The sequence below is a fragment of the Gambusia affinis genome, linkage group LG10 (genome assembly GCF_019740435.1).
Source record: "Gambusia affinis linkage group LG10, SWU_Gaff_1.0, whole genome shotgun sequence".
NCBI classification, from domain to species: Eukaryota; Metazoa; Chordata; class Actinopteri; order Cyprinodontiformes; family Poeciliidae; genus Gambusia; species Gambusia affinis.
Window position 1 is genome coordinate 23799819 of NC_057877.1, and position 12860 is coordinate 23812678.

Sequence of the window (12860 nt, forward strand, 5' to 3'; positions counted from 1 at the left end):
AGGTTTTTGTCAGATCCTTTTCAAGATATGGAGCAGACTGGATATAAGAAATTAACTTTTTTAATTACCTGTAAAAAATAACAACAAATCAGTGTGTGAGGTGTGGAGGTTAGTTTACAGAAAAATAAAATTATACTATCAGCTATGAACAATACAAAACTCACCATTTTTACAGCAAAACTCATGTGTAAATAATAAGTAAATTACTAAAGTGAGTTGACCTTTGAGTAGCAACATTTTTCAACTTTCTATGCTGAACCAGACAAACCGAAACTGTAGCAAATGTCAACTCACTGCCACTTCCATTTACAGCATAAAAACTTCCCATTCTCAAAACATTGCCATGTTGTACACAATACTACAACACAAAGCTAAGTATGAGGAAGGGGATTTATCGCTCTGGAGTGTTGACAAGAGAGGCTGCTGAAAGTACAAAACGCACAAAACATCTCAACTGGTTTGTCCAAAGCGGACGTAGCTTTTCCCAAGAAGCAGGATAATGGGAAATGTGACTACAAAAGCAACAGGAAACGTAAGAAGCACGGTGTCACCCGTAACAGAAGCCACACCTGGTTGCGTACAAAACCTCTGAGGAATGTGGACAGACCAAACGACAGTACAGCTAATTGAAAACTAAGGTGTGGCAAAACTCTATAGTGCGCTCTTATGAGAGAACAAGAGGAGACAGAATGTAAGATATACATGGAAACATATGTGATGTGGAAAGAAAAGACAAAAAGTAATCTGTTATGCATGATCTTCAGCTACTTCCCACCATCTACTGGTTTCAACAACAACACAACATGCAGAAATTTGTGAAGAATAACAGTCTTATTTCACAAGCACTCAAGAAAGACACAGTGGGCAAGGAAAGCAAGAAATAGAGACATTTTACACAATCCACACTATCAGATGGAGGAAAAAAAACTTTGTAAACGTCACACCACCGGATTCCACTCGTTACGCCAATAAACATTTTAACACCAATAAACATTTCTCTGTTGTCAAAGACTTGGAATGCAGTGCCAATTAAAAACAAACGAAGAACGAAGAACGAAGGAGCATTTATTTCAAAAGATACCTCCAATTTTGTTTTATTGTCTTTGGGAGCTGCATGTTTCATTTCTAAAGTTGTGGGAGAGTTTGCCACTGCAGCTTCGTTTTACTGACTCTGCAGCATTTTTTAAAAACCAAACAAGAAGCGCTTTGTTCTTCTAGACTTTTATGACATGATTTTATTGTGCTTTTTATATTTTGTATGATTTAAATGGGATTGGTGTATCAGTGGTAGAGGAAGTGAACAATAAACAGAGTCTTCAGACCTCGACATCGCAGCCCCAGGTTCGATTCCTGGCTCCTTTACTGCATGTCCTCTACCCTTCTTCCTGCCAAGCTAACTGTGATTCATGTTGCACAGCACTTTGTGACTTCTGTTTCTCTGAAAAGTGCTTCATAAATAAACTTTACTTCCTAAATAGAGTTATTAGTCGATTGGACATCATGCAAAATTAAGCTTTTGAACTTTATGTCACTTTATGATGTTATTCCTTCACCATAAACATACCTAGAATGTTGCTTTGACTCATTCATGCAACTTTGATAAATCCTTCAATCTCCATGGCAACCACTTAGGTGTGCCTAGACGCTTGCTCACCGTTTATTTACCCAAAGCTCTGCCTTGGAGCTTCAGTCCACAGCCTTATAGGAGCACCCCTCCACCACTCAGCTCCTCCAGACTAGCAGCAGCACCAATTAGCAAACACCTGTTGGAACTGCTGAGCGAATCATACAAACTACAACACTAAAAACGGTTGAGATGTGTCGGTAAGAGTTTCTTAAAGAGACAGAGGCTAATTTCAAGGTGTCAAATATGTCCGTGATGTGAAGTTACATTTCTTTTAAGTCATTTTTTTGATTTACAGCATTTTCAGAACAACTGAAGGTAACGGTTGTTCTGTGCTATAAAATGTCTGGAAAATACATAACAATTATAACCCCCACCCTTTAACAATAAGCGGCAATTAGCAGAGGTTAAACACGTCAATACCAGAGCTGAACCAATCCATCAGCCAAAGATCGGAATAAGACAATTATCTTTAGTCGACAGAATCAAGTAATTAATAAATAACATCAGATGGTTTAGGCTTTCTACTAATTAAATGTATCAAAAGAAAGGATTTCCACCGTTTTCAATCTATAAACGCATCTTGCAGCAGCATCTGCTTTTACATAAGAATAATGAAAGAAATCCAGGTAGATTTCTTTCATTATCAACTTGGTACACATTTGTATCTTGTTAAGAGTCTGTTTGAGCCATGGCCCAAACCCAACAGGAAGTCGGCCATTTTGGATCAAAGTCGCCACCGTGTCTCATCTATGGATAATTTTTTTAATCATTTATTTTTTGTTGGCATCAGCTACTAAATGCATTAATTATCAAGTTTAGTTCGACTCTTTCACTCAGAGTACAAACATATTTTTGTCAAAATGAGTATCGGTGAGTCAGAACTAAAGAAAATATTGATCAGGAAAACCTTAATTGGCGCTGCTACAACAAAATAAAAAACATCCAAAGAGACATCCATTTATCATTCAATTTCCCAAGTGAATGATAAATGACTGCGACAGGCGTTGTGTTTCTCTCCAGCTTTTTAACGTCAGATTGACCTCCGAGTTCCTCAACAACAGCAGCTCCACTTTGCATGCAGGGATGAAAAATGACACAAATACTTCCTTATCTATCCTTGCATGGACGCACACCTGTCTGCACTCTAGCCTCTAGGATTTTCCTGATTATAACGTCCACGACAGATGAGACTGTGACAAGAGATCACAGGGAGGCTGACTCATCAAAGCCTGGCCCAAATCTAGAGGGCATTCAAAACACAGCCATCACCGCAGAAGAGCATGGCGTGCACTATAATCTTCTTCTGATGCTGGGGCTCGCAGTCAGGAATTTACCGCAGCTAAATGCTGCGCAACACAAGTTTGTTATTCACAAATCCATCTTTATGTTGCCAATAGAAGCTACAAAGAAATAAAACCAAAAAACCCCACCAACAGTAAAATTACACATATCTGTGTTTGTATAAATCCCTATAGTTCAGTTCCAGACCATCATGTACACTACATTTGTTCAGCATTGTGGGAAATGTTCTCAGCGCCAGTGACACTCTGACCCCTGCTGTCTTGACAATTTGAGACAATCCAGCCCATTGTTTCTGCAGGCGGGACTTCTCAGGCGACGGTCAGAGGCAAGACTGCATCATGGTGGCAGAAGACAATGTTGCTCTACAACGATGGGAACCAATGAGGAAAGAGGAGGAGAGGAGGATGGAAGAAGAGAGGGAGAGAGCACACAGAAGATTTATGGGCGGAAGAAGGAGAAGGCTGAAGAGGAGAGGTGATGTCCATTAGGTCTAATGCTGTGAAGATGTTCTCACAAGGTTGAAATTTGATCAGCATTTACGCTGGCACACACCGAGAATGGACCAGGAAACGCTAGAGATAACTACAACTAAAAAAAAAAAAAGATGTGATGCTGAGAACTAGTCAAAAAAGATACAATTATTACAATTAAATCTAATTATTTTCCTTTCATGTGTTTGTCTACAGACTCCAAATATCATTGGAGATTTTGTTTTAGAAAAATATGCAGGAAAGATGTTGCTGTTTTGATTTTGACAGTGTATAAAAAGTGAAGGGATGAAAAGCATATGCTTTCACCTGCATTTTTCAATCTAGGCCTTGTTTTCTTGCTATTTATATGAATTTAAATATTAATTATTAATTAATTCTGCTTTGTTTTTGCAGGTTTTGTTTCAAAGTTTCAAAGTGTTTTCACAAATTAAAAATTGTGAAAATTAAAACAACTTTACTTTAAATAAAACACATTCACATCAATCTAAACTCCAAACCACTGAGCAGCAGCAAAGATTTTGCTTATAGAGAAACAAATAGATTTAATTGAAACTAATAATTTGCAGGTTAAGTTCATATTCCCTCATGCACTTTTTCTGCATAAATTCATGCATTACGAGACAATGCTCTTTAATTTTCTTCATTCACACTCATATTTAGACCTGCTGCTATTCATTTTCCTACTCACTCCGATATGAAAACTGTTCTGCTTTGTCTAATTGAGCTGAATCCTGAAACTAAACAGCATGCATAAAAACATGGAGGGAATAATTGATGTGTCACCTGTACATTAACTGAGGACATTAAGCCCGCCACAATAAATGTTGTTGCACAATAAACTGTCACACAAGGTATTGCAATAAACAAATAATATTGTTGTTTTGAGCCAATTTTCAGGTAATAATTATGCAAGTACAACCTCTCAAAGGTCAGGAAACATTGATTTCTAAAGTACATTTAACACTGGAACTGAAATAACCAAAATAAATAGACAAAAACAACTAATAAAAACAGAGGAAGATGAGACCAATGAAGCAGACAGAAGCTTCTAATCATCCAGTCTTAGGTAGAAAGAGACTAGAGAAAAAACAAACAAAAAAATCTCACAAATGAAAATTATTGAGCTCATTTTAATTGATCATGCAAATAACTGATTTATTGCTTATTGCGATGGGACTGAGCAGCATCTGATAACATGCTGTTCGCTGCACATCTTCTCCTTCTCTCTCCACCCTTTTTCCTGTCAAATTACTGTCCAATAAAAGGCAGCTAGCACCAAACAACTCAATAAATAAATGGAAAAATACAATAGGTTTTAGCTAAGGCTTCTGATAGGATTAAGGGCGTTGAAGATGACCCACCACTCTTACTCCAATATGAATACAACAGGAAGGTCAGGCTGTGTGCAGAGTTCGATGCAGCCATAACAAAACCAGATGACTTCAGGTTGAACACGCCTTCACTCTATGACAACAGGACATGCGTCACTTTGCTTCAACAGGGCTCACTTAAGAGCTCTGAGACTGAATCAATCACTGAGGTTTCTACAGCTCTGGATTTGTTGGAGGTCAAGATGAAAAACATGGAACATGAAAGAAGACAAAAAGGCACACACAAGAATTAAAATAAAGCATAACGTTCTGTAATAGAGATGTAACCTAAATTATGAGATAACAGTAGTGTCCGAATACCATGAATGAGTCCTGAAACTTTCATTCAGAGCAGATCCTGTTTCAGTTAACTACCACATTATCCTTCCAGTCTTAATGGGTCCATTAGAAGCTGAAACCCACCACTGAATAATAAAACCTTCCCATATTTGACATCAATCAAACATATATAACCACAAATATGTAACTGTAAGAGTCGAATCAACCACTACACAGCACAGATGCAGTATCCATTACCAAATACAAGTTACAAAAAAAAAACCCAGCCAATTCTAAAAGAAAGTTTCAGTCTTCAGTGTTAGTTTAGTCACAAACATGCCAAGACAGACTCAACAGCTGGTTGTGTTAAGAGCAAGGCAGAATTAAGAGTGCAGATAAGCCCCTGCTGGCATTAAGAGCTGAGTAGTCCACACTATGACATATCAGAGGCTCTCGGCCTGGGCAGGACGAGCACGGTCATATGTCCCCATTTAGCCAAGTTGACAACATAAGTAGATTTATCGCCTAGATTTCTGCCATGCTACGCAGTCAAGCTACACTTCTAAAATTATATAATAATACTAAAATTATTTTTCAAACCAGGCCCAAGGTGCTATTTAAAATTCAGGAGGCTGATTGATAAAATCCAGAAATATGAATAAAAATTGATCTTTTTTGTAGTTAAGGCAAAAAAAAAATTTGTTTCCAGCTTTCTTTCTGATTTTACATATTTTGTCTTATTCTACATAAAATTCCAAACAAATTCAAATCCTAGGTTTATATAGTTACAATTAACTATTTAAGTAACCGATTAATCTATGAATTAACCTGACAATAAATCAAATAAAATAAAATGGTACATTGTACATATTTTGCATTAAACTACTTAAATATTTTTTTGCAATATTAGAAACAGATTAAATATTTTTTAAAAAGTAACAATTCACAGTTAATTAACTCCTGATATCAACATGTGAAAAGAGCAGCCCCTTCTGTTTGGCTAAACATCAACAAAGAGCTGATCTGTTGTTTGTTGTTGTTTTGATTTATTGATTAATAATTGAATAGCAAAAATGCTTAGTAGAGTTTTTTTGCGTAGTAAAAACTATTCCACCTGACGAGTTCTGGGCACAACATATTTACATATGATCAAGGTATTTTTTGTATATTAAATGCTATATATGTGTGTGTGTATAAATATCTATATATATAGTACAGCTTTGGCTTAATTACTCCTTTGAGTGTGTTTTTTCAGAAATGTGATGCTTTAGAGTTGATTCAGTTACAAAATGACTTGACGATTATTTCATTAATTGATTCGTCATGATTTATCAGATGAATTGTTTCAGCTCTGTAGGTTTGTGATTAGCAAACAAGAGGAAAACAGAAATCCATATCCATGGTAATGACACTGAATGTGACAAGCAGAGGGACTGTGTTGTATAGTCCTCGGTAAACACAGATTAAGATTAGCTGACATGTCAGAATGAAAGATGAAGCCGTACAAAAAGAACCGTCTGTAGCTTGACAGCGGTGAGTGTTTGCAGGCAGGACACAGTTAATCACTGAGGCAGAGGATACTGAGACTGGGGAAGCTATCCAAGTAGACGCCATAATGGCTTGAATGCTTGTGGAGGCCCAGCTATAAATAGTCAAGGACTACCCTAATGCCCCAACTCCTTATCAACACTGGAGGGCTTTTGCTTTGGTGCAAGGAGCCAAGGCTCTCGCACGTGGCACTAAATTTGACCACAGGACACGCACTTGATGTGGGAGGATCACTTAGAAGATAAACCTTTGCACACTAATAAAACTGTGCTCTTACAAGCTCTCAGCATGAGTTTTTAAACCCATACAGCTTTAATTGCAACATTTATAAGGTAAACTCCAATACAATTCTAATAAAAAATACACTTTGAGATAAAGGAATAATAATAACTACAGATTAGATAAGTGTTTTATCAGACAGCTGTGTGATATAATTTAAATTATGCCTGTCAGCAAGTTGGTTTATTGAGAGAGACAAAGCTAAATAATATAAAACATCTTTAAAGGTACATATTAGACAATAGATTGTCACTAATTGTATAACTAAACCAGTGAAATGACGTTGTATATAAAAATGTACAACAAATTTTTCTTATTAAATTATTATGATAAGCAATAATATTATTTTTTTGAGACCATTTTCAAGTAATATATTGATAATGGGATAATAATTCAAGTTCACCCTCTCAAAGACAAATAAGAAATAAGCACTGGAACTGGAAGATATTTTAAATATCCAAATAAAAAACACAGCAGACAAAAACAATAAAAAAAAAAACTAAAATATAAAACATACACATAAATATATTTTTATGAATAAAAAGATATATATATATATAATGTATTTATAATTTTTTATTAATAAAAATAAAAATGTATGTATTTATAAAAATGCAGTAGTGTATAAATTTACATATTGAACAAAAACATTAATGTTTATTGCGACAGATTTAATGACAGAAACTATAAGTGATTGCGCAAACTGGGCACTGGAGGAATTACCATAAAATATTTTATGCAATAAAATTATTCTTTGCTGTTAGTAGAAATGTACACTCTGTTCATTGGAGTTATGTGTATTTTCCATACTCTGTAGTCTACAAAGGAGTCAGTAGTTAAAGTATTGATCTGTTATTGTGAGGCTGAATTTCTCTTACCTGAATTTCCCAACTGTTTGTAAAATCTGTACTCCAAATGGAGCTGTGGCGCCCTGGACTTTATGGGTTCCTAAAAGAAAAAAAGACAGAGAAATGATAAGTTCACAGCAGATAATAAATCAAATCCCATCGGTCAACTTAAAAATGTCCATTTCATTTTATTAATTTCATTAATATATATTTGTTTATCAAAGCTATGCTCTTGGAAAGAGGTGATTGAACACTCTTTTGCTTAAGTTGACTGTGAGGGATGAGGTTTTAAGCTGCTACACAGCAGCTTTTGTGATGACATGGCTGATATTCAAGCCACCAGGTCCTACTGTTCATTATATTGCCAGCTGAAGCCTCACAACCTAAAATGTAATCTGATTAACCCCACTTTGGTGATGACAAGGGCATTTCAGACAAACATAGCGAGGTTAGAACCAACACAATCAACTTAATTCCTTGCCCTTAATCTGCCTTAATCTTTAATATTCAACTTGATTGATTCAACAGGCAAAAGACAGTTCAGTTAGAGCAGCGTACAGCACTTATGCTTGAAATGTCGTTCAACATACCATGAAATTACTATCAATATGTAACATATGTTTGACTCCAAAAAACATCAATACCAGTCGGTTAAATTGGGAAAAAATCTTCTGCTTTTCTAGCTGCACATTGCCAGCCAGCTATGTGGAAAAAAATGCTTTTTTTTTTTTACATAAATTCAGCTGCCTTCAAGACATTTCTGGTTGTGAAAAACAAAAAAACATGGTGTGGAAAACACAAGACAAAGAGAAGAAAAGAAAACAGGGATCACATTCTTTACAATGTTATATTTTTAAGGGAGTATTTGCAGTAGGATATAATTGTTGTTTTTACTAAAGGTATTATTTTTACTCCGGTTCATCACACCCGAGGCCAACTGATGATTAAACTTCTTTTAATCACGTTGCAGGAAGACACTGAGGGGGAAAAATAACACAAAGGGCAGAAAAGATGGAGTTTGGACTTTTAGTCATTAAGCAAAGCACCCTAATACAGAAAAGGTTTCTCATAAATTCAAAAGAAGGCGAGTAAAAGGCAAAATGACATGAAATGGAGGCACAGCAAGGAGAGAATAAGCAGAGTCTAGTAAATGACCAGTCGAATCCTTAAAGAGATCAGAGATACATGCGTAATTAAAGTGCTAAATATTAATCCATTTTTAATCTTTTGTTTTTAGATAAAACTATCAATAACCAGCTGGCTAAAGATCAGAGACTTGATCAACTTTAAAAATACAAACTAGTAAACAAAATACTGAAAAACGAAGCATTTTTTGGTTCTTTATCCATCAGATGGAGAATTTAAAAACTTCCAATATTTTCGTCAGTTAATTCATCAACTAATGTACTTTTTAGCTTAAATTTAAAAAAAATGTCTTAATGCAAAAATCTGAACAGTAATGAAACTCACTTTCTGCTGTAAGAAAGTGAAAGTGAAAAAAAGAAATCATCTTTTTTTTACTAGGAATAAATCAAACTCTGTCAAAGAAAAGCTCAATATAAATGTTTGTCTTTAAAAAAAAAATTTTAAATGCCTTCCACACATTTCTCCTGATAATAAAGGTTGATTCCACAAAAACTATATTTACACTACAGGAAAATACAAAAAACTACAAAGACATTGGATTATTTCTCTATTATCTGGTCATTTGGTCAGCGCAGGAGACATCACGGCGAGAATAAATGCAACTATACACGCAACAAAGACGAAACTGAGTGGAAGACAAGAGGCAATAGAGAGGAGTGGAGGCCTGTGGGAGTGAAACACGTGACTGGTTTAGGAGGTGGAGTGGGGAACTGCTGCAGCGTCATCCACCTCCCACATGAACACAGACGAATGTGTCTCACACAAATCAGGCCACGGCAGAAAGCACAGGGACAGAAAATACTAAATATATAAATAAAGAGGAGGTAAAAAAATAAAACAGATGGCAGCAAGCTGCAGGACCCTTTAAAACAGCTTACAATGGGAAACACAGGCTTATGGCAGCTTCATGTACTTAGGAGTCATCTTTATTCCCAGCAGATGGACTAAGCTGTAGCTGTGTAAATGACCAGGGCCGAGCTGCAAGAGCCTGATGAGGCAGGGTTTTTCATCACTAAGAGTTTTCTGAGTCTCTGATATAAATCATTTATAGCTTTACCTTCTTTTGTGCATACCTGCACAGTCTTGAATAGAAATAAGAACAATACACGCAAGGATAAACTTCATCGAAATTATGGAAAAGGTTGTTTTAAGGAGGAAAAAAGCTGTGTCATCAACATTTGACCTGAGCACAGGCCCGGCGGCATGGGCGGGCACTGGGGGCATTGCCCGCCCACAGAGTCATCCGTGCCCCCCTGGACTGGAAGCTGTTCGATGTTTTTACCTATAAGTGGCCAACTCTCCATTATTCCTATATCGATTTGATACAGTAGGGGCTTTCGCACTTCCCATATCCATGCCTTTTGTCATTTTTTTTCAGCAGTTAAAACTGTTTAATCCGGTGTTAACACGTCGTGACCTGCTTTTCCGAGCCACTTTTAAACGCAACATGAACGCTAAGATGCTGGCCTTGTGTTTACACCTGTGTGGCAGCGAAGGAGACCTGCTGCTGCTGCCCAGAGCTGCACAGGTGTGTGTTAGAATCATAGCAGCAAACCAGCAAAACGCAAAGAACTTTGCAGTTTTTTCCCCCAAACTAACCGATTAGTTGAGTGAATCAGTTGGATACAACTAATGTTAGCTAAAAGATGACTAGCTAGTACCAGTACAGCACCTTAAGCTTGTTAAAAAGTAGCCTATAGGCTACTGGTGTTATCTATGTTCAAAAGTGGGTAGTACTTGTTACACTTTTGAAAGGTACTTATAAGAGTAGTTTTATTGCACTGTACCTTTTTCCTTTACTTAAGTCATATTATTATTGCTTCGTAGATTCATTTCGCCCCCTCCTCCCAAAAAAATAAGCCAGCCAAAATTAGCCTATGCCCCCCCTGTTAAACTCGTCTGGCTGCGTGAGCAGTTCAATCAGTGTCGTACTTTCTTCAAAATACAGTTGTTTGCACAAACGTTTCAAAGTCCTGCTACTGATAATATGATGCATACATGCTTAGAGATTTAGCATTTTATTATATGCAAAAGTGTAACTTAACATGGCAGTAACATGCTTCTTCATGTAGGAGTGCACATAAAATTACAACTATATTATGGTATTTTCAAAAAGGTCTGTTAGTCTGGCCCTAACGCTACATCCTACATGAAGAATTTTCAATCAGTATTTTTTTATTTAAAATGATGAATTCAATATGTTTAAATGAAAAATCTTTACACATGAGGGCATGGTGAGGAAAGAACGTGAATGCTGTTTGACAGTATGAGCAAGATGGACAGCTGGGATGATCTAATGCAATGTATAAATAAATATCTGTGTTGTTTATCATCTATGAACCCGATGTGACTTGTGACAGTGTGTATATGTATGCCGCGTCCAGAAGAACAGACCCAGCATTATGCCTATGGCCCAGAATAGCTGCTGACCTTTGTTCGCTCACACTAAACCATTTCACAACCTGCAGTGTGATTAATTTATTCTTGGGCTAATTAACTCTTATTTCAGCATGCAGAGTTTTGCTGAATGATCCCAGACAACTGAAAATGGCGGCGTGGATCTTTATTGACGCCGTCTGTGAGATCAGAGGTGTCTGTGGTATAAATGAGAAAGCGTTTTCAGAGAGCAACAGCTGGCTGCTGTGCAGCACATCTCCAGTTTCAGATTTAACATACTGAGATGGAGCCATTAGCTGCCTAACAAACTCCAATGTGATTATCTTGGACTGCAGGGATTGCACAGAACTGAACTGACGGTTCAATCGGGACTTTTGCAGTTGTTGCATAGTCCCAGATTTTAATGGAGGGTTTTATCATCACTGCCAGACTCAATGGCACATATTTATAAAGCCACATTAAAATTACACTCCAGGGATGAAAGGGTTACACCATAACATTTCTAATTACAGCTACGTGACATCCCGTTGCTGTCGTTATAGCACATCTGGCAAAATAAACGTATTGTGTGTCCTAGATTTGTGTATTTTATACACTAATTAAGGAGTTTTTGGTTTGGCAGCCATGATCAAAAGTCTTGGAAATTTTTGGGAAGCCATTGTTTCTTGTTTTAGGAGCTGGAGGTTTTGTTATAACCCTAGTTACTATGATAATATTTGTGATATTCCTAGAGATGTATTTATCAATCGACCAAAGATGAGAGTCGGTTTTCCCTTGATTGACTTTGATTGGAGCCACCAAAGAGAAACAAGTGTTTAATGTAGCAGTATTTCAGTAAGGTAACGTTTAGCTGGACATACACAAACTTCAGAATGGTCCAGTTTGTCTCTTTTGTGTATCAAGCTTGCTCAATTTCATCATTAGATGTTATTTATTCTGCAAAAATAATAATTAGCATTAATAAAGCAGATGTACCGACACAGCACCTCATTCAACCAGTTATGAAAAACCTTGTAAGGAAAATATTATACACTTTTAACTTGAAATAAAAAAAATTTAAGCTTTCTAAAACTGCTTAAAAATCATCTCCACTCATAAAAGAAAATCTATATGAATGCCGTGTGCACTATGTATTCAAGCTACATACTGAATAATCTTACAGACAAATTACACAAAGTAGCTTTTTTTTTTACTGCTGCTGGAACAAAACTTAGTGCTGGCTGGGTGAAGCATGAGGGATGAACCACAGGCAAAAATAAAATTGTTTATTTTAATATTCAGCAGCTTTATTAGTGAAAATCTTATTTGCAAAAATTGAACTGAACTCTGGTGCTGTTCAAATCCATATGTGTATCCTAAGCAGACCACAGACTGTTCTAAAAACAGGAAGTTAACTGTAGTGCAGGGAATTCTGGGTAAATATGACCAAATGAAATGCACTAGCAAGAGAAATAGTTCATAGTGTTTCACCAAAGACAAAACCGAAATCCTAAAACCACAAAAATCCATTTTGTTTGCATTTTGTGACAAAGGAAGTTGCACTCTTGTCTTTTTCTGAGGTTTTCATGCTGTT

General features: G+C 36.5%; 1 protein-coding gene across 13 annotated transcripts in view; it reads right to left on the reverse strand.

The window, feature by feature from the left end:
* Positions 1–12860, reverse strand: part of csnk1g2b (casein kinase 1, gamma 2b) — a 43955-nt gene that overhangs the window by 16033 nt on the left and 15062 nt on the right. For all 13 annotated transcript variants that reach the window (XM_044130551.1, XM_044130547.1, XM_044130549.1 and 10 more), the window contains exon 3: positions 7775–7844. In XM_044130551.1, coding sequence (XP_043986486.1) covers positions 7775–7844 — 70 coding nt within the window. The remainder of the gene's footprint in view (positions 1–7774; positions 7845–12860) is intronic.